At 38.4% G+C, this 27,762-nt stretch overlaps 1 protein-coding gene across 1 annotated transcript; it reads left to right on the top strand.

The window, feature by feature from the left end:
• Positions 1 to 26,664: 26,664 nt before the first annotated feature.
• Positions 26,665 to 27,483, top strand: LOC125381697 (alpha-1B adrenergic receptor-like). The gene has a single exon (XM_048399137.1). It carries the CDS (start codon positions 26,665 to 26,667, stop codon positions 27,481 to 27,483), a length of 819 nt encoding a protein of 272 aa, XP_048255094.1.
• Positions 27,484 to 27,762: the final 279 nt, after the last annotated feature.

Below are 27,762 nucleotides of genomic sequence, written 5' to 3'. Positions count from 1 at the left end.
AGTACTGAATATCATGATCACCTTACCATCATACATACCACAACAGTACTGAATATCGTGATCAACTTACCATCATACATACCACAACAGTACTGAATATCATGGTCACCTTACCATCATACATACCAAACAGTACTAAATATCATGATCAACTTACCATCATACATACAACAACGGTACTGAAAATCGTGATCAACTTACCATCATACATACCACAACAGTACTGAATATCATGGTCACCTTACCATCATACATACCACAACAGTACTGAATATCGTGATCAACTTACCATCATACATACCACAACAGTACTGAATATCATGATCAACTTACCATCATACATACCACAACAGGACTGAATATCATGATCAACTTGCCATCATACATACCACAACAGGACTGAATATCATGATCAACTTACCATCATACATACCACAACAGTACTGAATATCATGGTCACCTTACCATCATACCTCCCAATACAGTAGTGAATATCATGATCAACTTACCATCATACATACCACAACAGTACTGAATATCATGATCAACTTACCATCATACATACCACAACAGGACTGAATATCATGATCAACGTACCATCATACATACCACAACAGGACTGAATATCATGATCAACTTACCATCATACATACCACAACATTACTGAATATCGTGATCACTTTACCATCATACATACCACAACAGGACTGAATGTCATGGTCAACTTACCATCATACATACCACAACAGTACTGAATATCATGATCACCTTACCATCATACATACCACAACAGGACTGAATATCATGATCAACGTACCATCATACATACCACAACAGTACTGAATATCGTGATCAACTTACCATCATACATACCACAACAGGACTGAATATCATGATCACCTTACCATCATACATACCACAACAGTACTGAATATCGTGATCACCTTACCATCATACATACCACAACAGGACTGAATATCATGGTCAACTTACCATCATACATACCACAACAGGACTGAATATCATGATCAACTTACCATCATACCTCCCACAACAGTACTGAATATCATGGTCACCTTACCATCATACATACCACAACAGTACTGAATATCGTGATCACCTTACCATCATACATACCACAACAGTACTGAATATCATGATCAACTTACCATCATACATACCACAACAGTACTGAATATCATGATCAACTAACCATCATACATACCACAACAGTACTGAATATCATGATCAACTTACCATCATACATACCACAACAGTACTGAATATCATGATCACCTTACCATCATACATACCACAACAGTACTGAATATCATGATCAACTTACCATTATACATACCACAACGGGACTGAATATCATGGTCACCTTACCATCATACCTCCCAATACAGTACTGAATATCATGATCAACTTACCATCATACATACCACAACAGTACTGAATATCATGATCAACTTACCATCATACATACCACAACAGGACTGAATATCATGATCAACTTGCCATCATACATACCACAACAGGACTGAATATCATGATCAACTTACCATCATACATACCACAACAGGACTGGATATCATGATCAACTTACCATCATACATACCACAACAGTACTGAATATCATGATCAACTAACCATCATACATACCACAACAGTACTGAATATCATGATCAACTTACCATCATACATACCACAACAGTACTGAATATCATGATCACCTTACCATCATACATACCACAACAGTACTGAATATCATGATCAACTTACCATTATACATACCACAACAGTACTGAATATCATGGTCACCTTACCATCATACCTCCCAATACAGTACTGAATATCATGATCAACTTACCATCATACATGCCACAACAGTACTGAATATCATGATCAACTTACCATCATACATACCACAACAGTACTGAATATCATGATCAACTTACCATCATACATACCACAACAGTACTGAATATCATGATCAACTTACCATCATACATACCACAACAGTACTGAATATCGTGATCACCTTACCATCATACATACCACAACAGGACTGAATATCATGATCAACTTACCATCATACATACCACAACAGTACTGAATATCGTGTTCACCTTACCATCATACATACCACAACAGTACTGAATATCATGATCAACTTACCATCATACATACCACAACATTATTGAATATCGTGATCACCTTACCATCATACATACCACAACAGTACTGAATATCATGATCACCTTACCATCATACATACCACAACAGGACTGAATATCATGATCAACTTACCATCATACATACCACAACAGTACTGAATATCATGATCAACTAACGATCATACATACCACAACAGGACTGAATATCATGGTCAACTTACCATCATACATACCACAACAGTACTGAATATCGTGATCAACTTACCATCATACATACCACAACAGTACTGAATATCATGATCAACTTACCATCATACATACCACAACATTATTGAATATCGTGATCACCTTACCATCATACATACCACAACAGGACTGAATATCATGATCACCTTACCATCATACATACCACAACAGTACTGAATATCATGATCAACTTACCATCATACATACCACAACAGGACTGAATATCATGATCAACTAACGATCATACATACCACAACAGGACTGAATATCATGGTCAACTTACCATCATACATACCACAACAGTACTGAATATCGTGATCAACTTACCATCATACATACCACAACAGTACTGAATATCATGATCAACTAACCATCATACATACCACAACAGGACTGAATATCATGATCAACGTACCATCATACATACCACAACAGTAATGAATATCGTGATCACCTTACCATCATACATACCACAACAGGACTGAATATCGTGATCACCTTACCATCATACATACCACAACAGCACTGAATGTCGTGATCACCTTACCATCATACATACCACAACAGGACTGAATATCATGATCACCTTACCATCATACATACCACAACAGGACTTAATATCATTATCACCTTACCATCATACATACCACAACAGGACTGAATATCATGATCAACGTACCATCATACATACCACAACAGTACTGAATATCGTGATCAACTTACCATCATACATACCACAACAGTACTGAATATCATGATCAACTTACTATCATACATACCACAACAGGACTGAATATCATGATCAACGTACCATCATACATACCACAACAGTACTGAATATCGTGATCATCTTACCATCATACTTACCACAACAGGACTGAATATCGTGATCACCTTACCATCATACATACCACAACAGTACTGAATATCGTAATCACCTTACCATCATACATACCACAACAGTACTGAATATCATGATCACCTTACCATGATACATACCACAACAGGACTGAATATCATGATCACCTTACCATCATACATACCACAACAGGACTGAATATCATGATCAACTTACCATCATAAATACCACAACAGTACTGAATATCATGATCACCTTACCATCATACATACCACAACAGTACTGAATATCATGATCACCTTACCATCATACATACCACAACAGTACTGAATTTCATGATCACCTTACCATCATACATACCACAACAGTACTGAATATCATGGTCAACTTACCATCATACATACCACAAGAGTACTGAATATCATGGTCAACTTACCATCATACATACCAGAAGAGTACTGAATATCGTGATCAACTTACCATCATACATACCACAACAGTACTGAATATCATGATCAACTTACCAGCATACATACCACAACAGTACTGAATATCATGATCACCTTACCATCATACATACCACAACAGGACTGAATATCATGGTCAACTTACCATCATACATACCACAACAGTACTGAATATCGTGATCAACTTACCATCATACATACCACAACAGGACTGAATATCATGATCAACTTACCATCATACATACCACAATAGTACTGAATATTATGATCAACTTACCATCATACATACCACAACAGGACTGAATATCATGATCAACTTACCATCATACATACCACAACAGTACTGAATATCGTGGTCAACTTACCATCATACATACCACAACAGGACTGAATATCGTGATCACCTTACGATCATACATACCAGAACAGTACTGAATATCGTAATCACCTTACCATCATACATACCACAACAGTACTGAATATCATGATCACCTTACCATCATACATACCACAACAGGACTGAATATCATGATCAACTTACCATCATACATACCACAACAGGACTGAATATCATGATCAACTTACCATCATACATACCACAACAGGACTGAATATCGTGATCACCTTACCATCATACATACCACAACAGTACTGAATATCATGATCACCTTACCATCATACATACCACAACAGTACTGAATTTCATGATCACCTTACCATCATACATACCACAACAGTACTGAATATCATGGTCAACTTACCATCATACATACCACAAGAGTACTGAATATCGTGATCAACTTACCATCATACATACCACAACAGTACTGAATATCATGATCAACTTACCAGCATACATACCACAACAGTACTGAATATCATGATCACCTTACCATCATACATACCACAACAGGACTGAATATCATGGTCAACTTACCATCATACATACCACAACAGTACTGAATATCGTGATCAACTTACCATCAAACATACCACAACAGGACTGAATATCATGATCAACTTACCATCATACATACCACAACAGTACTGAATATCATGATCAACTTACCATCATACATACCACAACAGGACTGAATATCATGATCAACTTACCATCATACATACCACAACAGTACTGAATATCGTGGTCAACTTACCATCATACATACCACAACAGGACTGAATATCGTGATCACCTTACCATCATACATACCACAACAGTACTGAATATCATCATCACCTTACCATCATACATACCACAACAGTACTGAATTTCATGATCACCTTACCATCATACATACCACAACAGTACTGAATATCATGGTCAACTTACCATCATACATACCACAAGAGTACTGAATATCGTGATCAACTTACCATCATACATACCACAACAGTACTGAATATCATGATCAACTTACCAGCATACATACCACAACAGTACTGAATATCATGATCACCTTACCATCATACATACCACAACAGGACTGAATATCATGGTCAACTTACCATCATACATACCACAACAGTACTGAATATCGTGATCAACTTACCATCATACATACCACAACAGGACTGAATATCATGATCAACTTACCATCATACATACCACAATAGTACTGAATATTATGATCAACTTACCATCATACATACCACAACAGGACTGAATATCATGATCAACTTACCATCATACATACCACAACAGTACTGAATATCGTGGTCAACTTACCATCATACATACCACAACAGGACTGAATATCGTGATCACCTTACGATCATACATACCAGAACAGTACTGAATATCGTAATCACCTTACCATCATACATACCACAACAGTACTGAATATCATGATCACCTTACCATGATACATACCACAACAGGACTGAATATCATGATCACCTTACCATCATACATACCACAACAGGACTGAATATCATGATCAACTTACCATGATACATACCACAACAGGACTGAATATCGTGATCACCTTACCATCATACATACCACAACAGTACTGAATATCATGATCACCTTACCATCATACATACCACAACAGTACTGAATATCATGATCACCTTACCATCATACATACCACAACAGTACTGAATATCATGGTTAACTTACCATCATACATACCACAAGAGTACTGAATATCGTGATCAACTTACCATCATACATACCACAACAGTACTGAATATCATGATCAACTTACCAGCATAAATACCACAACAGTACTGAATATCATGATCACCTTACCATCATACATACCACAACAGGACTGAATATCATGGTCAACTTACCAGCATACATACCACAACAGTACTGAATATCATGATCACCTTACCATCATACATACCACAACAGGACTGAATATCATGGTCAACTTACCATCATACATACCACAACAGTACTGAATATCGTGATCAACTTACCATCAAACATACCACAACAGGACTGAATATCATGATCAACTTACCATCATACATACCACAACAGTACTGAATATCATGATCAACTTACCATCATACATACCACAACAGGACTGAATATCATGATCAACTTACCATCATACATACCACAACAGTACTGAATATCGTGGTCAACTTACCATCATACATACCACAACAGGACTGAATATCGTGATCACCTTACCATCATACATACCACAACAGTACTGAATATCATGATCACCTTACCATCATACATACCACAACAGTACTGAATTTCATGATCACCTTACCATCATACATACCACAACAGGACTGAATATCATGGTCAACTTACCATCATACATACCACAAGAGTACTGAATATCGTGATCAACTTACCATCATACATACCACAACAGTACTGAATATCATGATCAACTTACCAGCATACATACCACAACAGTACTGAATATCATGATCACCTTACCATCATACATACCACAACAGTACTGAATATCATGGTCAACTTACCATCATACATACCACAAGAGTACTGAATATCGTGATCAACTTACCATCATACATACCACAACAGTACTGAATATCATGATCAACTTACCAGCATACATACCACAACAGTACTGAATATCATGATCACCTTACCATCATACATACCACAACAGGACTGAATATCATGGTCAACTTACCATCATACATACCACAACAGTACTGAATATCGTGATCAACTTACCATCATACATACCACAACAGGACTGAATATCATGATCAACTTACCATCATACATACCACAATAGTACTGAATATTATGATCAACTTACCATCATACATACCACAACATGACTGAATATCATGATCAACTTACCATCATACATACCACAACAGTACTGAATATCGTGGTCAACTTACCATCATACATACCACAACAGGACTGAATATCGTGATCACCTTACGATCATACATACCAGAACAGTACTGAATATCGTAATCACCTTACCATCATACATACCACAACAGTACTGAATATCATGATCACCTTACCATGATACATACCACAACAGGACTGAATATCATGATCACCTTACCATCATACATACCACAACAGGACTGAATATCATGATCAACTTACCATGATACATACCACAACAGGACTGAATATCGTGATCACCTTACCATCATACATACCACAACAGTACTGAATATCATGATCACCTTACCATCATACATACCACAACAGTACTGAATATCATGATCACCTTACCATCATACATACCACAACAGTACTGAATATCATGGTTAACTTACCATCATACATACCACAAGAGTACTGAATATCGTGATCAACTTACCATCATACATACCACAACAGTACTGAATATCATGATCAACTTACCAGCATAAATACCACAACAGTACTGAATATCATGATCACCTTACCATCATACATACCACAACAGGACTGAATATCATGGTCAACTTACCAGCATACATACCACAACAGTACTGAATATCATGATCACCTTACCATCATACATACCACAACAGGACTGAATATCATGGTCAACTTACCATCATACATACCACAACAGTACTGAATATCGTGATCAACTTACCATCAAACATACCACAACAGGACTGAATATCATGATCAACTTACCATCATACATACCACAACAGTACTGAATATCATGATCAACTTACCATCATACATACCACAACAGGACTGAATATCATGATCAACTTACCATCATACATACCACAACAGTACTGAATATCGTGGTCAACTTACCATCATACATACCACAACAGGACTGAATATCGTGATCACCTTACCATCATACATACCACAACAGTACTGAATATCATGATCACCTTACCATCATACATACCACAACAGTACTGAATTTCATGATCACCTTACCATCATACATACCACAACAGTACTGAATATCATGGTCAACTTACCATCATACATACCACAAGAGTACTGAATATCGTGATCAACTTACCATCATACATACCACAACAGTACTGAATATCATGATCAACTTACCAGCATACATACCACAACAGTACTGAATATCATGATCACCTTACCATCATACATACCACAACAGGACTGAATATCATGGTCAACTTACCATCATACATACCACAACAGTACTGAATATCGTGATCAACTTACCATCATACATACCACAACAGGACTGAATATCATGATCAACTTACCATCATACATACCACAATAGTACTGAATATTATGATCAACTTACCATCATACATACCACAACAGGACTGAATATCATGATCAACTTACCATCATACATACCACAACAGTACTGAATATCGTGGTCAACTTACCATCATACATACCACAACAGGACTGAATATCGTGATCACCTTACGATCATACATACCAGAACAGTACTGAATATCGTAATCACCTTACCATCATACATACCACAACAGTACTGAATATCATGATCACCTTACCATCATACATACCACAACAGGACTGAATATCATGATCACCTTACCATCATACATACCACAACAGGACTAAATATCATGATCAACTTACCATGATACATACCACAACAGGACTGAATATCGTGATCACCTTACCATCATACATACCACAACAGTACTGAATATCATGATCACCTTACCATCATACATACCACAACAGTACTGAATATCATGATCACCTTACCATCATACATACCACAACAGTACTGAATATCATGGTCAACTTACCATCATACATACCACAAGAGTACTGAATATCGTGATCAACTTACCATCATACATACCACAACAGTACTGAATATCATGATCAACTTACCAGCATACATACCACAACAGTACTGAATATCATGATCACCTTACCATCATACATACCACAACAGGACTGAATATCATGGTCAACTTACCATCATACATACCACAACAGTACTGAATATCGTGATCAACTTACCATCAAACATACCACAACAGGACTGAATATCATGATCAACTTACCATCATACATACCACAACAGTACTGAATATCATGATCAACGTACCATCATACATACCACAACAGGACTGAATATCATGATCAACTTACCATCATACATACCACAACAGGACTGAATATCGTGGTCAACTTACCATCATACATACCACAACAGGACTGAATATCGTGATCACCTTACCATCATACATACCACAACAGGACTGAATATCATGATCAACTTACCATCATACATACCACAACAGGACTGAATATCATGATCAACTTACCATCATACATACCACAACAGTACTGAATATCATGATCAACTTACCATCATACATACCACAACAGGACTTAATATCATGATCAATTTACCATCATACATACCATAACAGGACTGAATATCATGGTCAACTTACCATCATACATACCACAACAGGACTGAATATCGTGATCACCTTACCATCATACATACCACAACAGTACTGAATATCATGATCAACTTACCATCATACATACCACAACAGGACTGAATATCATGGTCAACTTACCATCATACAAACCACAACAGTACTGAATATCATGATCAACTTACCATCATACATACCACAACAGGACTGAATATCATGATCAACTTACCATCATACATACCACAACAGTACTGAATATCATGATCAACTTACCATCATACATACCACAACAGGACTGAATATCATGGTCAACTTACCATCATACATACCACAACAGGACTGAATATCATGATCAAGTTACCATCATACATACCACAACTGGACTGAATATCATGATCAATTTACCATCATACATACCATAACAGTACTGAATATCATGGTCAACTTACCATCATACATACCACAACAGGACTGAATATCGTGATCACCTTACCATCATACATACCACAACAGTACTGAAAATCATGATCAACTTACCATCATACATACCACAACAGGACTGAATATCATGGTGAACTTACCATCATACATACCACAACAGTACTGAATACCATGATCAACTTACTATCATACATACCACAACAGGACTGAATATGATGGTCACCTTACCATCATACATACCATGACATTACTGAATATCATGATCACCTTACCATCATACATACCACAACAGGACTAAATATCATGATCACCTTACCATCATACATACCACAACAGTACTGAATATCATGATCAACTTACCATCATACATACCACAACAGGACTGAATATCATGATCAACGTACCATCATACATACCACAACAGTACTGAATATCATGATCAACTTACCATCATACATACCACAACAGTACTGAATATCATGATCACCTTACCATCATACATACCACAACAGTACTGAATATCATGATTACCTTACCATCATACATACCACAACAGTACTGAATATCATGATCACCTTACCATCATACATACCACAACAGGACTGAATATCATGGTCAACTTACCATCATACATACCACAACAGTACTGAATATCGTGATCAACTTACCATCATACATACCACAACAGGACTGAATATCATGATCAACTTACCATCATACATACCACAACAGTACTGAATATCATGATCAACTTACCATCATACATACCACAACAGGACTGAATATCATGATCAACTTACCATCATACATACCACAACAGTACTGAATATCGTGGTCAACTTACCATCATACATACCCAGCAGGACTGAATATCGTGATCACCTTACCATCATACATACCACAACAGTACTGAATATCGTAATCACCTTACCATCATACATACCACAACAGTACTGAATATCATGATCACCTTACCATCATACATACCACAACAGTACTGAATATCATGATCACCTTACCATCATACATACCACAACAGGACTGAATATCATGATCAACTTACCATCATACATACCACAACAGGACTGAATATCATGATCAACTTACCATCATACATACCACAACAGTACTGAATATCATGATCAACTCACCATCATACATACCACAACAGTACTGAATATCATGATCACCTCACCATCATACATACCACAACAGTACTGAATTTCATGATCACCTTACCATCATACATACCACAACAGTACTGAATATCATGGTCAACTTACCATCATACAAAGCACAAGAGTACTGAATATCGTGATCAACTTACCATCATACATACCAGAACAGGACTGAATATCATGGTCAACTTACCATCATACATAACACAACAGTACTGAATATCGTGATCAACTTACCATCATACATACCACAACAGGACTGAATATCATGATCAACTTACCATCATACATACCACAACAGTACTGAATATCATGATCAACTTACCATCATACATACCACAACAGGACTAAATATCGTGGTCAACTTACCATCATACATACCACAACAGTACTGAATATCGTGATCACCTTACCATCATACATACCACAACAGGACTGAATATCATGATCACCTTACCATCATACATACCACAACAGTACTGAATATCATGATCACCTTACCATCATACATACCACAACAGTACTGAATATCATGGTCAACTTACCATCATACATACCACAACAGTACTGAATATCATGATCAACTTACCATCATACATACCACAAGAGGACTTAATATCATGATCAATTTACCATCAGTCATACCATAACAGGACTGAATATCATGGTCAACTTACCATCATACATACCACAACAGGACTGAATATCGTGATCACCTTACCATCATACATACCACAACAGTACTGAATATCATGATCAACTTACCATCATACATACCACAACAGGACTGAATATCATGGTCAACTTACCATCATACATACCACAACAGTACTGAATATCATGATCAACTTACTATCATACATACCACAACAGGACTGAATATCGTGATCACCTTACCATCATACATACCACAACAGGACTGAATATCATGATCAACTTACCATCATACATACCACAACAGTACTGAATATCATGATCAACGTACCATCATACATACCACAACAGGACTGAATATCATGATCAACTTACCATCATACATACCACAACAGTACTGAATATCGTGGTCAACTTACCATCATACATACCACAACAGGACTGAATATCGTGATCACCTTACCATCATACATACCACAACAGGACTGAATATCATGATCAACTTACCATCATACATACCACAACAGGACTGAATATCATGATCAACTTACCATCATACATACCACAACAGTACTGAATATCATGATCAACTTACCATCATACATACCACAACAGGACTTAATATCATGATCAATTTACCATCATACATACCATAACAGGACTGAATATCATGGTCAACTTACCATCATACATACCACAACAGGACTGAATATCGTGATCACCTTACCATCATACATACCAGAACAGGACTGAATATCATGGTCAACTTACCATCATACATAACACAACAGTACTGAATATCGTGATCAACTTACCATCATACATACCACAACAGGACTGAATATCATGATCAACTTACCATCATACATACAACAACAGTACTGAATACCATGATCAACTTACCATCATACATACCACAACAGTACTGAATATCGTGGTCAACTTACCATCATACATACCACAACAGTACTGAATATCGTGATCACCTTACCATCATACATACCACAACAGGACTGAATATCATGATCACCTTACCATCATACATACCACAACAGTACTGAATATCATGATCACCTTACCATCATACATACCACAACAGTACTGAATATCATGGTCAACTTACCATCATACATACCACAACAGTACTGAATATCATGATCAACTTACCATCATACATACCACAAGAGGACTTAATATCATGATCAATTTACCATCATTCATACCATAACAGGACTGAATATCATGGTCAACTTACCATCATACATACCACAACAGGACTGAATATCGTGATCACCTTACCATCATACATACCACAACAGTACTGAATATCATGATCAACTTACCATCATACATACCACAACAGGACTGAATATCATGATCAACTTACCATCATACATACCACAACAGGACTGAATATCATGATCAATTTACCATCATACATACCATAACAGTACTGAATATCATGGTCAACTTACCATCATACATACCACAACAGGACTGAATATCGTGATCACCTTACCATCATACATACCACAACAGGACTAAATATCATGATCAACTTACCATCATACATACCACAACAGGACTGAATATCATGATCAACTTACCATCATACATACCACAACAGTACTGAATATCATGATCAACTTACCATCATACATACCACAACAGGACTGAATATCATGATCAACTTACCATCATACATACCACAACAGGACTGAATATCATGATCAACTGACCATCATACATACCACAACAGTACTGAATATCATGATCACCTTACCATCATACATACCACAACAGTACTGAATATCATGATCAACTTACCATCATACATACCACAACAGTACTGAATATCATGGTCACCTTACCATCATACATACCACAACAGTACTGAATATCATGATCACCTTACCATCATACATACCACAACAGTACTGAATATCATGGTCAACTTACCATCATACATACCACAACAGTACTGAATATCATGGTCAACTTACCATCATACATACCACAACAGTACTGAATATCATGATCAACTCAACATCACGTGCACCACAACAATAGTAAACATTATGATCATCTGACATATAAACCACACAGTTTGTTATATATCATGATCAACTTACATGATATATACCACGACAGTTTAGTGTATATCATGATCAACCTAATCATATATACCACGACAGTTCTGAATATCATGATCAACTTACCATCATACATACCACAAAAGTACGGAATATCATGATCAACTTAACATCATACATACCACAACAGTACTGAATATCATGATCGACTTACCATCATACATACCACAACAGTACTGAATATCATGATGAACTTACCATCATACATACCACAACAGTACTGAATATCGTGATCACCTTACCATCATACATACCACAACGACTGAATATCATGGTCACCTTACCATCATACATACCACAACAGGACTGAATATCGTGATCACCTTACCATCATACATACCACAACAGGACTGAATATCATGATCAACTTACCATCATACATACCACAACAGGACTGAATATCGTGATCACCTTACCATCATACATACCACAACAGTACTGAATATCATGATCAACTTACCATCATACATACCACAACAGGACTGAATATCATGGTCAACTTACCATCATACATACCACAACAGTACTGAATATCATGATCAACTTACTATCATACATACCACAACAGGACTGAATATCGTGATCACCTTACCATCATACATACCACAACAGGACTGAATATCATGATCAACTTACCATCATACATACCACAACAGGACTGAATATCATGATCAACTTACCATCATACATACCACAACAGTAATGAATATCATGATCAACTTACCATCATACATACCACAACAGGACTGAATATCATGATCAATTTACCATCATACATACCATAACAGGACTGAATATCATGGTCAACTTACCATCATACATACCACAACAGGACTGAATATCGTGATCACCTTACCATCATACATACCACAACAGGACTAAATATCATGATCAACTTACCATCATACATACCACAACAGGACTGAATATCATGGTCAACTTACCATCATACATACCACAACAGTACTGAATATCATGATCAACTTACCATCATACATACCACAACAGGACTGAATATCATGATCAACTTACCATCATACATACCACAACAGGACTGAATATCATGATCAACTGACCATCATACATACCACAACAGTACTGAATATCATGATCACCTTACCATCATACATACCACAACAGTACTGAATATCATGATCAACTTACCATCATACATACCACAACAGTACTGAATATCATGGTCACCTTACCATCATACATACCACAACAGGACTGAATATCATGATCACCTTACCATCATACATACCACAACAGTACTGAATATCATGATCAACTTACCATCATACATACCACAACAGTACTGAATATCATGATCACCTTACCATCATACATACCACAACAGTACTGAATATCATGATCACCTTACCATCATACATACCACAACAGTACTGAATATCATGATCACCTTACCATCATACATACCACAACAGTACTGAATATCATGATCACCTTACCATCATACATACCACAACAGTACTGAATATCATGGTCAACTTACCATCATACATACCACAACAGTACTGAATATCATGATCAACTCAACATCACGTGCACCACAACAATAGTAAACATTATGATCATCTGACATATAAACCACACAGTTTGTTATATATCATGATCAACTTACATGATATATACCACGACAGTTTAGTGTATATCATGATCAACCTAATCATATATACCACGACAGTTCTGAATATCATGATCAACTTACCATCATACATACCACAAAAGTACGGAATATCGTGATCAACTTACCATCATACATACCACAACAGGACTGAATATCATGATCAACTTAACATCATACATACCACAACAGTACTGAATATCATGATCGACTTACCATCATACATACTACAACAGTACTGAATATCATGATCAACTTACCATCATACATACCACAACAGTACTGAATATCATGATGAACTTACCATCATACATACCACAACAGTACTGAATATCGTGATCACCTTACCATCATACTTACCACAACGACTGAATATCATGGTCACCTTACCATCATACATACCACAACAGTACTGAATATCATGATCAACTTACCATCATACATACCACAACAGTACTGAATATCATGATGAACTTACCATCATACATACCACAACAGGACTGAATATCATGATCACCTTACCATCATACATACCACAACAGTACTGAATATCATGATCAACTTACCATCATACATACCACAACAGTACTGAATATCATGATCGACTAACCATCATACATACCACAACAGTACTGAATATCATGATCACCTTACCATCATACATACCACAACAGTACTGAATATCATGATCACCTTACCATCATACATACCACAACAGTACTGAATATCATGATCAACTTACCATCATACATACCACAACAGTACTGAATATCATGATGAACTTACCATCATACATACCACAACAGTACTGAATATCGTGATCACCTTACCATCATACATACCACAACAGGACTGAATATCATGGTCACCTTACCATCATACATACCACAACAGTACTGAATATCATGATCAACTTACCATCATACATACCACAACAGTACTGAATATCATGATGAACTTACCATCATACATACCACAACAGTACTGAATATCATGATCGACTTACCATCATACATACCACAACAGTACTGAATATCGTGATCAACTTACCATCATACATACCACAACATTTACTGTCTATCGTGAACAACATAAGACCGCGTATACATCAGTTTATTGTCTATCGTGAACAACATAAGACCGCATATGTCATTCATAGAATTTGCATGCCGCTAGCATTATACCTACAAAACAGAATCTCAGCCTCAACACATACATGACCTAAATATGTAGACATTTGGTAGCCCCTATTTATTACAACATTCTATGATTTGTTGAGCATTTCCCTTCAAAGAAGATACAGCTATATTGTGACTCAGTCAGTTACCGGATACATGGGACTACTGATTGCTTCTAATTACTTAACATTGATAACTTGTAACTGTGATAGACTTTGTGACTTCATCCCCAACATACATACCATTGCTCTCCGACTTTGAAATAATGAATTTATTCATCAATGTATTCAGGTGTCAGTTGTGTTCTATATTTTGTTCTCAATATTTTGGATACTTGTAATAATTCAAAACAAGCGAATCTATCATCGAATATCGTATCGAAGGATAACACAGGTACTGAAAACAACCAAGCTTAAACAGATATACCAATTTTGAATCCTCTTTGGCGCATGTTTCTTCGGTCATGCAGGTAGCGCCACATTTGAATAGCAGATAGAACGCCGGAACGCCCGGGAACGCCAAAGACAAGCATATTTTGAGGGATTCTGTTGTTGGTATACCCCGAGCGCCACATCGATGGATTGATGCTTACCATTATATTATATAAACGATGTATACAGAAATACGTCAGAACAAATACATAAAATAAGAGTAGAATAATTTAAACAGATCACGGGATTATCAATCAGCAGGGAGTCTGCGCAGTGAGTCAAAACTACTTAAGAACTTTAAACATGTGTTTTACAGTTACATTATGTCAGAAAATAAAACAAAATTAATATGCTGATTTGTCATAACATCGATATGACACTGAGTATTAAATATTGTGTTGTCGCCGGGTGTAGGGCAAGCTTTTCAACAGCTGAACACAGAATCTACAAGGTTGCAGATGTGGTCCCGCTTATCCTGCTTTAAGATGAAAGTAGATGTATTCAAGGCCTAGCTGATCTACCGGGCGAACGTTCACAGAGACGCCGCCGCTCCCTACCATACATGAAGATGAGTTATCAAGACTGAGACGTCATCCTGAAGCCGAGAGACATTCCATCCTTCAAGTCCATTAAGACCATCCCCAACCGACAGCACCAAAAGACAATCCACGCCCCTCTGCCTCACGTGAAGCTTGACGAAAAGTGGCCCAACGCCGAAGGCGGCGACTGTCTCCTGTACAGAATCGTTACGCAACATCTTGAGTTCAAGGGAGGCAATTCTGTAAGCACTTTGGGTCACTGTGGTCACTTGGCTGACAACAGTCTTGAAGGGTGGCACCACAATATTAACTAACTAGGTAGCAGGGGCCACCCTAACATCTACGAGGTGGTGCAGCTATTCCAGAGTGCAGTTGATTGGACGGCCATCCTTCTGTAACTCCCCGTAAGCGACGTTACCGCCAAATCGACACCCGCTTTAGGACACTGAAAGACGAACTCATCAGCCAACATCTGTCTTACATAGACTACACCGACAATGTTTCACCTTGACTAAACCCACTGAACATTGATATAATAGGTACATTTTACGTTGATGTTTGAACTACCTCAAAATACATGTACATTTCTTTACTTTATAATTGGTAAACTACGGTAATATTTTTGCCTTGTACCTGGAAAGCCACTCCTCGTGTCAATGAACCGTGTCTAAGCCCTTACTGGTCCCGGGAGCGCCACCATGAGTTTTCCTCTTGAGTAGCAGATGTGGCTCTCCCGTGACGTATCATTGCGTCAAGAACGACTCATAGAAAGTAGCAGAAACGCAAGTGGAAACTTGGCATTCCATGGTTCAATAAAGAGTTTAGAATTCATCGTAAAACCTCGTATAAAGCCAAAGTCTAAACCACAGTTACTTTTTTCCGTTAGTATATGTAGTCGTTAGGCAAGTATGTTATGTAGTACTTTCATGAGTAGGTGTTAGAAAGGTAGAAAGGAACGTGCTTGAACTGTGCTTGACCTGGCTAGTGACTGTGAAACTATGACTTCTCGAGGCTATTAACACACCCATCAACCTACAACTGCAACGGCGGAGTCATTTTGGAGCAGACGAGACCACGTCAAAGATGGTGGTGGGTTGTTAGAATAGTCCATTAAAAGAGTTTCAGGCATAAACTGTTGGACATTTGAAGCAGTATAACGCTTATGACAATTTAGCATACACCAGAACCAATAGCAACTAACGTGACGATATATACAATCAAGTTTTCACTTGGAGCAAACATTTCATGTTTCGCTCTTCAAATACTATTTACGTATTTACTACTGAAGCTAGGGTTAAACAGATATAAATAGTTTTAAATAAATACTTCATAAACAGACCCTTGCATCAATATATCTCAAAATAAGTTTAGAAACGTATGTTTTATTTACTTATATTTAGGCACAGGTATTACATTTGCGACTGCCTACAGCGTAGCAAACGACTACCCTCGTCTGAGTAAGACTGCCTACAGCGTAGCAAACGACTACCCTCGTCTGAGTAAGACTGCCTACAGCGTAGCAAACGACTACCCTCGTCTGAGTAAGACTGCCTACAGCGTAGCAAACGACTACCTTCGTGTGAGTAAGACTGCCTACAGCGTAGCAAACGACTACCCTCGTCTGAGTAAGACTGCCTACAGCGTAGCAAACGACTACCTTCGTCTGAGTAAGACTGCCTACAGCGTAGCAAACGACTACCCTCGTCTGAGTAAGACTGCCTACAGCGTAGCAAACGACTACCCTCGTCTGAGTAAGACTGCCTACAGCGTAGCAAACGACTACCCTCGTCTGAGTAAGACTGCCTACAGCGTAGCAAACGACTACCCTCGTCTGAGTAAGACTGCCTACAGCGTAGCATCAGAGTCTCTGGTGAAAGGACAGCAAGGTTCAAAACACGTGCTTTTAAACAAGTGCTTATCAATGCTGCACAATTTGCACGTGCAGTAACTGCTAGCCGTTACGTTACAACTACCTCTATGTAACAGTTGGATTGTTTAAAGTCGAAAATCTTGTAAAGCAAAAAACACCTTTAAAATTGCGAATTTTCGTTTTGAAAAGTTTAAAAGAAGTGGAATATTGCAACACAAACATTTACAAACCGAAGATTTCACTTTCATTTAAAAGTAAGTATTTTAGTTGTGTTTTGTTATTGACACATCTTGAACGCCTGGCAAGTCAGCGATTTCACGTGCAAGTTATGATATAACGTCTTCAAGGAAGCGCTATAATGAAGCGCCTCATTTATAGATGCTCGTTATAACATTTAATCAATTTAGACGGTTTATAAGTATGGAAAAACACTTTCCCTCGGTTTTGGTAGACAGAGCATGCCCTGGGGGTCGGGAAAAACCGCGGGGGCTTCGCCCTCTTTGTTTTTCCCTCTCCCCAGGGCATGCTCTGTCTACCAAAACCTCGTAAGCGTGTTTTCTCCAATCCATAACATCTGCACTTGCTGTTGATTGGTATAATATCAATAAAACTGAGTATTAATTGCATTAAAACGAGTGTTAGTTTACTCAGACGAGGCAAGTTGTTGGTTCCGCTGTAAGCAGTAGTAAATGTAATACCAGTGCCTAAACATTTTCTAAACTTATTTTAAGTGATGTTGATGCAAGGATCTGTTAATTAAATATTTATATAAACTGTTGAACCCTAACTTTAGTAATAATAACTGAAATAGTATTGGAAGCGCGAAAGTTATAAAATTTGCGCTCGAAGTGAAAACTTGATTGTATCTATCTTCACGTTATTTGGTCGGGCATGCTCAGAAATGGTTCTGGTGTACGCTTAACTGTCATATTCGTAATACTGCTTCGAAATGTCCAACACTTTAATGCCTAAAACTCTGTTAATGAACTATTCTAACAACCGACCACCATAAGTCGCCTCCGCCGATGTAGTAGGTTGATGGGTGTGATTAACCAGTGGTAGTGGGCAGATAACGTGTGCCTCGCAACGATCGACATGGCGATTTCGTGAAATGGATGTATATCGATAATAATTGTCGTTATCATACGACAGTGAAAGCGGATGGAAGCGCAGAGATTGTATTAATATACCACTGATGTCGTTTGGTCACTAATGGTAAACAAAATAATGCTTATAAGGCTGCCTTGAGGTACACGTCTCCATAATGATCTGGACAATTTACTCAAATTACCTTGTATACGCCCGGAAAGAATCAAATTGACTATTTCAACTTGGCTACAACCACACATTAATGTCCCTAAACTTATACATGGGAAGTCTCTGCAAAACACGTTAATGTAATCCAAAACCCAGATGACATTTACCATGAGGAAACTCTTTTTATGTATCTTCGAGAAATCAATCGACGTTTCCTGGATCTCAAGATTTTGGTAAACAACTATTCAAATCATCTTACTGAAGTACATTTAAAGCAAACAAAACTTTCGCTCAAGTTACTTAATTCTAGCAATATTTCTTTATCTGGAACTTTCGATCTAACATGCTATATTACTGAACACACATAGAGTTAAATGTCCTCAACGGAAAGTTTAAACTATATGGCAGATATTAAATGCGACAAAACCTTTAATAATAGACCAAAAAACCCCGGAACCTTCATTTTAGGTATGCATTTTATAATGCACCCATTCAGAAGAACGGACTCGCTATTCCAGTACTAAGAAGCATGGATACACGGCCGCGTCGTACCAAAGATACACGCAGATACACGTTCATGCACGACGCTATATATTAGTGCAACAATCTTAACGGGACGTTAAACCCCATTTCACCCCACCTTTTATGCATGGCACGATGTTACTCGAGTATACATGTACAGGTGTCAGGTGTCGGACAGATCACTTCTGTCAGTCCATCCATCTAAGGCACGTGAAATCCGTGCTACTAAGGTGCAGGTGTTTTGATAAAACGCACCAGCACGAGCCAATCTTGAAACCATTCTTGGCTGTGTTTTTATTATTGATAATATGTCGCCTGTCTGATTATTTGGAGGGAATTAGGATTTTTTGAAGAGCAGTGTTTATTCTCTGGGACAAATTACTTTTGGGAAGGATTTCCGCCCGTAATCCTGCTTCAAACTTCAATCCTGACCCTAAGGGAGCATTAATTTTTAATATCAAAGAGCTCAATTGTTGTTGTTTTACAACATAAAGAGGTGCTCAATTAATAATTTGTTTAAATTAATGAAAATAACTAACTGTATTATTTGGACACTCCCTGCAATTGGCAGCAAATGTATTTGTCTTTTTTGGAATTGTGTATTTTAAAGCTTTATATCTTTTTCAATTTCGATGCCTTTTATAAAAAAATCATTTCGCCGTTATGATTTACACTCGGAACTGGTCATTTAAGTTCGTTTTCGAGATATAGAAATCAGATATCCCGGTCTGAATGTTTCGTTCAGTCATAGGTGAGTAGACATGGGGTTTAACGTTGCGTCCAAGATTATTGCACTCAATAGCGACGTGCATGCACTTGTGTGTGTTTGGCAGATTGTTCTCGTCGGGACTAAGTTATATCAAACACAACAACAGTCATAACATTCTTTTTACAACTAAACATTATCAGTTCTAATGTAGGAATGTATGAATGTGAACAGAAAGTTTGTAGAAAGTCACACTCCCTAAGCAAGTGTGAGATGGACTCAATCTCCATTTCAAAATGAACATAAATCCTTAACAGAGTCCTTAACTTTGATTATGGAGAGAAAAAATGTGAGATGTCAAAATCCTGTGGATTATCCTGACTGGAAACCACCCCAGTTTGTTTCCTGTGTTGATTTGAAGGGTTTGGGGGAAATACAATGCCAATCAAGATCAGATGAGAACTCAGCTTGTCACTTAGAATTGTTACCTTCAGATAAGCATAGAGTATAATATGCTTTTGAACCTTTCTTTGCAGAACAAACCAGATAGCCCAGTTTTTTCTTTTGAAATTGCGACTTTTTTTAAATATGTTCTGATGGAATTTGTTACACCATAATAATAACGAGGTATTCAGGTGATACATACTGTTAATATCATCCAGAGATTAGTGATCTCCATTTTCATCTCGGTAATACCTTTCTGAAACCATTATTCATAAAAAAACAACTTGTTTTCTTGTTTACTTTGCTATTAATATTATATAAAAAAATGCTCAGACAAGAAATCTTTGAAATTCTCTATTTTCACCTTTATTGAAGCAATCCCTTCAGAAAGGGTTATTCAGGTCCTTGAGAAATCAACATGATTAAATTCCTCTGATTTTAAAGTGCAAACTGGCAATGAGAATTCGTACCCTTCCACTCAGGATCATACAGTGCAGGTTTTCTATCCATGTTACCTTCAAAGCTTTCACATATTTAAATATAGTAATCAAAACCAATCGACCTTCCAGAATGGGTCTATATAATGTACTGAACCGCAAAAGAAACGTCACCATGAATAGATATATGAGAAACCTTATTTGTCCAAACACTGTAAACATACTTTGAGACATATAAAAAACATGTAACTTGGCAAAACTGATCATCAAGGTTGAAATTAAAGTGTCAAATGTTCTTAAAGTGAAAAATCTGAGGAACGCCTGATGCAGTTCAGCTGCAGTTGTCGGCCTTGGGCGGACGTCGGTCGTCCCACAGGTGCTCAATGGGATTTAAATCGGGACTGAGGGCAGGCCACTGCATGGCTCTGATGCCATTCTGCTGGAGGAAGTCTCTCGTTGCTCTCGCTGTGTGGGCATGGGCGTTATCATGCTGAAACTCGTGGTTGCGGCGACGTGCCAAATGAGGTATGGCGTGTGGTCTCAAGACTTGATCAATGTACCGAGCTGCGGTGACACCATTGCCTCTCCCTGGACCGATGTTCTGGAAGACCACAGGGCCGACCCTCTGTGTAAGACCAATTCCACCTCAAACCATGATGCTCGGACCAGCCCACGAGTCTCTCTCAACAACACAAGCATTCGAAAAACGTTCTCCACGGCGTCGCCAGTCGTCGACGCACGGTGTCCGCACTAATATGTCGCTGGTGTGTCCCGGTGGTCTGTCGAGCAGTTTCTGCAGCAGTAACACAGCGATCTTGAAGATGCTGTCGCACAATCTGACGATCCTGACGTCGGGGGGTGACCCTTGGTCTTCCACTACGTGGTCGGTCATCTGTAGTGTTGGTGGTCTGGTACCATTGCTGGAGCCTGAATATGGTCCTTAGGTGGACTTGAAATGCATTGGCTACTTGCCGGGCGGTTTGTCCAGCTTGCAATCGTTCAAGGGCCTGGTGTCGCCGATTTCTTGTCAATCTTGGCATGTGGTAACAATTCAATAACGAATGAATGTTATCCGATCTGGTTAGATTTTTATAGGGCAAGAAATGGGGGCACGCATGTGCATTTCAATTTGCACGGAATTCACGTGCATCAGGTTACCATGGCCGTTTCCGTGATTCTTTTGGGCGATCGGTTTTATTGTCATTTGCTTTGTTTTTTTATCATCAGATTTCATTTTTCTGGTCAAGGTAATGTTAAATTTTAGAAGCTTTGACAGAAATTACCCAGATATTTAAATGACAACTTTTCATGCAATGTTTCTTGGGGTGACGTTTCTTTTGCGGTTCAGTATCATATCTAGATATATATTTGCCAGTCCTCAAGGAACAACTTAGAAATCGCTGCACATGCCCAAACATTAAGAAACCGTGTATGGTGTTGAAAACTACAATATGTAATAACACATGCCTACGATATAACATACGGTTTGGTAAATGTAGTCTTTTAAACTTGGGGATTTATGTCGCGTTCAAGATTATTGCGTTTATATAGCGACGTGCATGCGTGCGTGTTTGTGTGTGTGTGTGTGTGTATGTGTGTGTGTGTGTGTCTGCTTCTCATAGTCTGGACTAATGCCGATGTTATAGTACTATCCCACTGAGATACCATGCCGCAGTTTAACATGAACATCCCACTCAGACACAGTATACTGAATCCGAGCCAACCAGTCCTAGTTTTAGAATCTTAATGCCTAGCGCCTGGCAGGGTAACAACAAGTGCCATCTATTAACGTATTTTAGTAAGACGCAGTCGGAGATCGATCCGTTACTTGGTTCATGTCTTATTGTGGCCAGACGTTTACAGTGATGGCGGCAGAATGTATTAATGAAGATGTATAGCCGACACATTAGTGCTGCTCGGATAGATGCGTACCAAACGTCAGCTCACCTTGCCAAATGAGATCGCATTCAGAGTCTCTCTAACAAACCCCTGAGCATACATGTACTAAAACAACCACCAGGGACTACATACTTGTTACACTCAGTGTAAAAGCAAAGCCACAAATCTGTTTAAATACGCATTGATATTTGGATATCATATAGTAGAGAATCTCACTCTCGTGTAGTGTCATATGAAATCTATCAACACGAATCGCTAAAACACCGAGGCATAAAACGACGAACGTTGATATATGTGATATCAAAAGATTGTATTTATCATTCAAACTCAACATCCAACTGTTTCCGTTTTTAACAGTAACAACCAGTGTCTTGTGCGACTGGTACAGCTAACCAACTGTTTCCGTTTTTAACGGTAACAACCAGTGTCTTGTGCGACTGGCACAGCTAACCAACTGTTTCCGTTTTTAACAGTAACAACCAATGTCTTGTGCGACTGGTACAGCTAACCAACTGTTTCCGTTTTTAACGGTAACAACCAGTGTCTTGTGCGACTGGTACAGCTAACCAACTGTTTCCGTTTTTAACAGTAACAACCAGTGTCTTGTGCGACTGGTACAGCTAACCAACTGTTTCCGTTTTTAACGGTAACAACCAGTGTCTTGTGCGACTGGTACAGCTAAACAACTGTTTCCGTTTTTAACGGTAACAACCAGTGTCTTGTGCGACTGGTACAGCTAACCAACTGTTTCCCTTTTTTAACAGTAACAACCAGTGTCTTGTGCGACTGGTACAGCTAACCAACTGTTTCCCTTTTTTAACAGTAACAACCAGTGTCTTGTGCGACTGGTACAGCTAACCAGCTTCAACGACAGAGAGAATAGCGATGTCATTTAACTGTGAGTAGGTGAATGAAAACATTTTCAAAGTGTGGCTAGATATAATTAGGAGCTATCTTTGGCACTTCGACTGCCAGATAGAGGTAAGGACGATGTAGGACGTTACACTGGCACACCGTAGAAGCTGTGAATAGGGAGAGATTCAACTTCATCTCCGCGGGAGGGCATGCGGCGCAGGTGAGCTACAATTGACCGTTTGATCACAGAATAAGAACATGAGTCATTGATAATGATCTATGATGCCGACTTCTGTAATTGACCAATATGATCATCGACTTGTACAGACAAACAAAAGTATTCCGTCATCATCAGCAATTCGCTGCGACATGAGTAGAGAGGTGTGATACATACATGTTCAACAGTCGTCTCCCAGAACATATCGTATATGTAATGGATTCACCAACCCGCGGATAATGACAAATATAACCTAATGGTATTTCAGTTTCCTTGATTTTAACACCGAGAGTCCATTAGGAAGAATGCATCATATGAATATCACATACGGATTCCCCTTGGGCAAGAGGTGCAACGTGGAGTCAATGTGCGCAGCTTACGTTAACATATTATACAACGCTTTTAAGCCTGGTGCGACCAAGTCATCCTTTTGCCGCAAATTCCTTATGAACGTTAACTCCCATTTGAACTGGCGCTGTGTAAACGGAGTACACAGCCTCGAGACTTTTAAAACTCTTCAAGACATTGTGTCATACATACACAGCGTCTCCGTACCGACAAGCAACATTTGCCCTCGACTGAAAGTGGTGAACGCCATTCTTATACAGAGTGTATCTGGAAGTCGTCATGATCAACAGCTCCGTGTTGTGTCAGATTCCTGAACGTATTGCTGGGGAATGGTTGGTCGCTCTCACCATCATCGGTGCGATTGTCAGCGTTGTTAGTGTGGTCGGTAACGGCATCATCATCGCCGCCTTCGTCGCAATACGTCATCTGCGTAAACCATGCAACCTTCTTCTCACCAACCTCGCCCTAAGTGACTTACTCTACGGTCTTGTAGGGTTCCCAATGTACATAGTCACTGATTACTTCAACAATCTGTTCTGCGACTGGATGTTCCGACATGTTAGATTATTCATCATCTACTTCTGCATCAATATGCAACTAAATAATATTTCTATCATAGCCATTGAAAGATTTGTAGGTATACAATTCCCGTTCATCTATGAATCGCATGTTACCACGAAGAAAACGTTTCTTGCGACGGCAATTACTTGGGTGTTTGGGATTTCGCGGGCTGTGTTCGTAGCTTCGTCGTATGAGGAGGACATTCACCTGGTCCTCATGGTGGAGCTGCCAGTCCTCATCTGTCTCGTCGTCCTTACGTTCCTGGTGTACCTGCGTGTTTACATTGTCAGCAGGAGACATCTGAAGCGCGACCGGCAGTTCGGGATCTCCAAGCAGGAGAGCAAGTCCTTGGTTGCAGTGCATATTGCGGTGTGTAACGTCATATCGTGGATGCCGGTTGTCGTTGTCCGGTTTATTGATGCCGTGATTGTGGAAACACACTACTGGAAACAGGCGACCTTCCTTTCACCGTTTGTTGGCACATGCTTGAACTTGTTCATCTACACCTACAGAATGAGGAATACAAAGAAGCGGTAAAAAGATTCATGAGGAGGAGCAACAGCGTTGTACCGGCTCCTTTCTACATCTTCACAAGTAAGTCAGAGGATCCCCATATCGATACATGCGTATTCACAGAGCTTAAAGTTGATTTTGAATGAATTCACAGCAACAGAAGAAGCCTAATTATATTTCCTTCTGACACATTGCAAACAGGACTATTTTCACATGTCTTGCTGAGCCTCTTCACTTTAGGATGTTTGAGTTCGTTGGGAGCATGATGCTCACACACGTGGTTATTTAATGTGAACAACACAC

This window comes from Haliotis rufescens, unplaced genomic scaffold (assembly GCF_023055435.1).
Source record: "Haliotis rufescens isolate VD_foot unplaced genomic scaffold, xgHalRufe1.0.p SCAF_19, whole genome shotgun sequence".
In the NCBI taxonomy this organism is placed as follows: domain Eukaryota; kingdom Metazoa; phylum Mollusca; class Gastropoda; order Lepetellida; family Haliotidae; genus Haliotis; species Haliotis rufescens.
The sequence above is the reverse complement of the archived record's forward strand: the minus strand, read 5'-3'. Positions and strand labels throughout refer to the sequence as shown.